Raw genomic sequence first — 4,679 nt, forward strand, 5'->3', positions numbered from 1 at the left:
GAAACGCGATAAGCACGTAAGCGGATAGGGCTTTACCGCTCTCGATCCGTATGTGAATCGGCCTTTAGGCGAAAAATTCCGCCAGGCGGCTATTTTTCTGTTGGTAAAACTGGCCTCAGTACTATGAAAAGGTGACCTCAAATTCGTCTAATCTTAGCAGCCGAACGGCTAGGCCGAACTGGCTGAAAAAGCCTGAACTAGATGATTGCACTATTGTCTATCACTTGCACTTAAAATTTGCACAGAAATAAACTTTTAAAACCCCCTAAGGACCAAAAAAAGCACCACCGAAAAGATACCCGCGAACTTAATACATGGGGTGGCTCGCGTGTAAGTTCGGTCGCTAACTTAGCGAACAAACTATTTACCCGCAGATGGAAGTCTCCGGGCAAAGTTACCCGCCGACTTAAACGCGAGATAAACGCCAACTTACCCGCAAACCACTTACACGCGACTTACCCGCGTGTGGAAGTCTCCAGCCTTATTCTAATAATATCACTTACCACTGCATTGCACGTAAGTACGACTTAAAATATGGACCGCTACAAAGTACAAGATAAATGAATGACATAACTGAGTCCGCAAGTTTGAAATCCGCACACAGCAGAGCCTGGTCTTATGGCCAAGATCGCAACTACGAAAAGTCGCTAGTCGTTATCGTCGATGCGATGCTCGAGCGCAAGCATATGAGCGCAGGCATGACACCGGACTACGGAGTCTCCAAAGTAAAATTATTATAATCGTCTTGTGCTATAAGAATTAAGATCACCTTACAGTAGTAAAATAAAACGGAAAATATTGCAAGAGACCGCTGCTTTCAACACTAGTATCATGAAACCGATAAAATATCGTATCGATATTTATCGATATCGATCGTATCTAACTTAAAAGTAGGAACAAGATTAAGATAAAACAGACCTACGAAATGCACATTGAACACTGAACAGTCAAATACAGCCAGTGAAAACGCTCGGGAGATGTAGCATAAACTCAACACAGGACAGGAACAAGAACATCTTCATCACTTCGTAGTACAGCGAGCTGAAAGCTTCCCCTTTCCACGCAATAGCTCCATTAGCGACAAGGAAGACCAAGCAAATCACTTTGCGCCACAGTGCGCACAGTGAACAACGGCTACCACGTTCTTCGTGCACACACTTAACATAACATTCTGGTTTGACATTATCTCCACTCAACCTCCCACCTCTCTCCGGGTGCTCAGTCCGGTCTGGAGGCCAGGTAGTCCAGCCGGGGCACACAGGCGCGCGCACGGCGCACCACTGCGCCCCAGAGCGTGTCGTGCTCCCCCTCCCGCAGCATGGATCCCCAGACGGTAGAGTGTCGCAGTGAGGTCGGCTGGCCGCTAGAGCAGCGTACGCCGTGCTCCGCTTCAAGTTCCTCACACACAGCCAGCGCGTGACTGCGCGTGTACACCCGCGTTGGGTGTACGTCGTACGCCAGGTTGTCGCCGATGTACACGCACATCGGGTGTTCGGTGGCGGTTTCTCGCCGTAGGAACGAGTACAGGTCGGCCCAACTGCCCTGTGAGTACACACGGCCCGGGCGGAGCGCTTCGGCCGATACCACGGCACCCTCACGATCGTATGAGTCGACCGACAGGAACGGCGCACGACCTGTGAAGAACCGAGGCTTGCATGCGTATGTGACGACCACGTCGAAGAACTGGAACCAGTCGGCGCCGAGCGCCAGCTCGGCCATGTGCCGGGCGTAGTCGACGTGCGACGAGGTGACGAGGAACAGCAGTTTGCCGTCTCGCCGCAGCTGCCGCAGCAGTTCCAGCACGGCCGGACTGCATGGGTGCGCGATGGCCGTCGTGTCCGCCCGCAGGCGGCTGAAGAAGCCGTCCTGATCCTGTGCGAACTTCTCCCGGTCGTACATGTGGCGCAGTCCGGACTGAGCGGCAGCACAGACGGTGGCGTAGTCCGCGCCCGGCAGTCGGCCGGCATCCACAGCATCTACCAGTGAGGCTGCCGCCAGCACCGCCGGCGCGTCGAAGAAGTCCCGGAAGGTGCGCAGCCGACCGCACGGCGGATCAGTCACCGAGAGTGCCAGGTCTCGCGCAGCCGACGGCGCGCTGTGGGTGCCGTACGCATCAATCACCTCCTCCCGAGTCAGGGGCCGCGAGCCGTGTGTGGCGCGCAGAACAGCACCGTCATGACGCAGCTTCAGCAGGTTACCGCGCGGCGCGTCCAGGACGATACCCCGCGCGCACAGCCCCGAGCCGTCATCCATGTCGAGAAACACGTCTCCGGGGAACTCGAATCGTTCGATGAGATGTGGCACCAGACACTGCGAGTAGGCCATTTCCATGAGGGGCCGTACGCGGTACTGACATAACGTGTTGTCCAGGTCGAAGCCAACGCACTGGTATGGAGAGAAGTCAAAGTGCGTATCGCTGACGGCTTGTGAGGAGGGCCTGCTTCCCGGTGAGTGAAACACGGTTCCATCGGGTGTGTACTGCCACCGCGACTGTCCGCCATAGCTGTTGCCGTTGCCACTCAGCCAGTGATAGGCGCTGGTGTGCGCCGGCCGACGGAGGGACTGCACCAGCGGAGAGAGACTGTGTCTGAGTCCCCGCAGGGCTCCAGAGAGACTGCAGATCATCACTGAAATGTTGCCAGCCTGCCAGGGCAGGGGAGGATATTAGCGTGATGGCATGATGCCAGCCAATCACATATTATATCCACAACTTAATCTAGTTATATTCTGAGACACCATTGATCATGTAGCTAAAATTTTCATATTGGGGCAATGATAGTAAGAAACTGATTCCATGACAACTGAACCAGTAACAATTGAACCAGTAAACAACTGAACTATTAAACAACTGAACCAGTGACAACTGAAACAGTGGACAGCTGAACCAGTACTTATCTGGGCCCTTGCCCACATTGGGTAGCAGGAAAAGCTCACATTAAATCTAACTCATAATCATAATCAAACCTAACGCAACTCAACCTAGCCTAACACAACCTAAAACTAACCTTAATCTAACCTAAACCTCAGTCCTCACCTAAACCTATGCTTAAGTATAACCTAATGTTCAGTGGCTATCACAAGTTCAGATGTTTACTGGTTCAGCTGTCACTGGTTCAGTTGTCACTGGCTTGGTTGTTACTGGTTCATTTGCCCACTGGTTCAGCTGTCACTGTTTCAGTCTTCTCTGGTTCAGTTGTCATTGACTTAGTAGTCAGTCACCACTGATTCAGTTGTCCGCAATTCAGTTTTATTGGTTCAGTTTCCACTGGTTTAGTGACTGTTCACCACCTCAAATATATAGAAGGCATCCATATAATCAGAAAATAAAATTGGCACAGAATTCTGAGGGGAATCCAGGACCCAGGTCTTCTGAAAAGGGTTCTAGTCAACACAGCATCAACACTCCACTCAGTTGACATGCCAGCTGCAAGCAACATGGGTGCTTGAGTAGCAACCAGGTAGCCCAGCTCAGATTAGTTCAGCAATATAATAAATGGGACAGGAAACTACCAACAGGGCAGGCCAGTATTCCACAACACTGCACTGCAGCGCTCAGCTGTATGAATGTGGCTTTTGAGACAACTTCAGCATGAACTCCACTCTGGTAGTAGCAACTACTGGTGCACCTTGTGTCTGCGGGTTCCTACTGTATCCCTGCCTACTCCTTCCTGTCTGCAGACATGAGATTGGGAACCCCACCAGGTGAGTGAACCAGGTGAGAGAAGTTTCAGTTTTGCAAATGTCCAAGTTTGTTGATGCTTCCATGGAAACCCAGTACACTGCTACACGCAGTGCACAGCAGCACAGTGCCGTGAAACTTGCGTGAAACACCGCCCAAGGCCCTATATACAGACACCGCCCACTGCCCACTGCCCAGGGCAAAAACTTACGCAAAAAGTGTTTTATAAAGCAGTTTGCAAAACACAACTCCAACTGTAAGGATACAGATCTTTTGCAAGCAGACAAAAAATGAAATTGAAATGGCTACCACAATTCAAAGGTTCTTTATCCTTGCACAATGAAATAAAGGTACACTAGGTATGGTGACGCAAGCCTACGGTCCCTATTGCGTTCATTGGCATAAGTTAAAGAAATCAATAACATCCATCCCATGGGAACTTCGACAATCACCACATCAGTGCAGTAAACATTATGTAACTAGCAACCTTAGAAATTGTAGGACGTTGCTGTAGAGTATAATTTGACCGTACTCACTCACATGTATTTTCCATCTGTTCGACAGCACGGACAGCAACATTCTGAATCTCCCAGGAAATTTTAAATGACGTCATATAGTTCTTCCAAGCAAATTTTGAGGTATTTTTCATTTTTATTTGACTATACGTTTAATTTGCTATCTTCAATTTAGATTCGGTATTTTGAAATTGATGGGTTACAAAGAAAATCAATTATTTATAAAATTTCTTTATATCCATTTTGAACAAGAAATGCTGCAAATATCTTATTGAACACAAATCAATATTACAAGAGGTTTATAATTATTGCATTTTTCTATATTACTGTTGAATATATAAAAACAAAAGTGACTTTTATTTTTACTTCTTCTGCCAAAATAGAATTTTGAAGCTGCATCACAATGAATAAGGGAATGGATGTCAAATTTTATCGCAAATGAAAGCGGATGAAAACTTTTCCTTCATTGCACTTTTCATTCCCAT

At 48.7% G+C, this 4,679-nt stretch overlaps 1 protein-coding gene across 1 annotated transcript; it reads right to left on the bottom strand.

Annotated features, from left to right (window-relative positions):
• Nucleotides 1-1,218: 1,218 nt before the first annotated feature.
• Nucleotides 1,219-2,325, bottom strand: LOC122389668 (5'-nucleotidase domain-containing protein 1-like). Its single transcript, XM_043381899.1, has one exon. The coding sequence runs from the start codon at nt 2,323-2,325 to the stop codon at nt 1,219-1,221; it is 1,107 nt and encodes a 368-aa protein (XP_043237834.1).
• Nucleotides 2,326-4,679: the final 2,354 nt, after the last annotated feature.

Source organism: Amphibalanus amphitrite, unplaced genomic scaffold (assembly GCF_019059575.1).
Source record: "Amphibalanus amphitrite isolate SeventyFive unplaced genomic scaffold, NRLGWU_Aamphi_draft 000367F_arrow, whole genome shotgun sequence".
In the NCBI taxonomy this organism is placed as follows: Eukaryota; Metazoa; Arthropoda; class Thecostraca; order Balanomorpha; family Balanidae; genus Amphibalanus; species Amphibalanus amphitrite.

Excerpts from the sequence above, each read along its gene's own strand:
- LOC122389668 (XM_043381899.1), bottom strand. The coding sequence starts at position 2,325 with ATGGCCTACTCGCAGTGTCTGGTGCCACATCTCATCGAACGATTCGAG.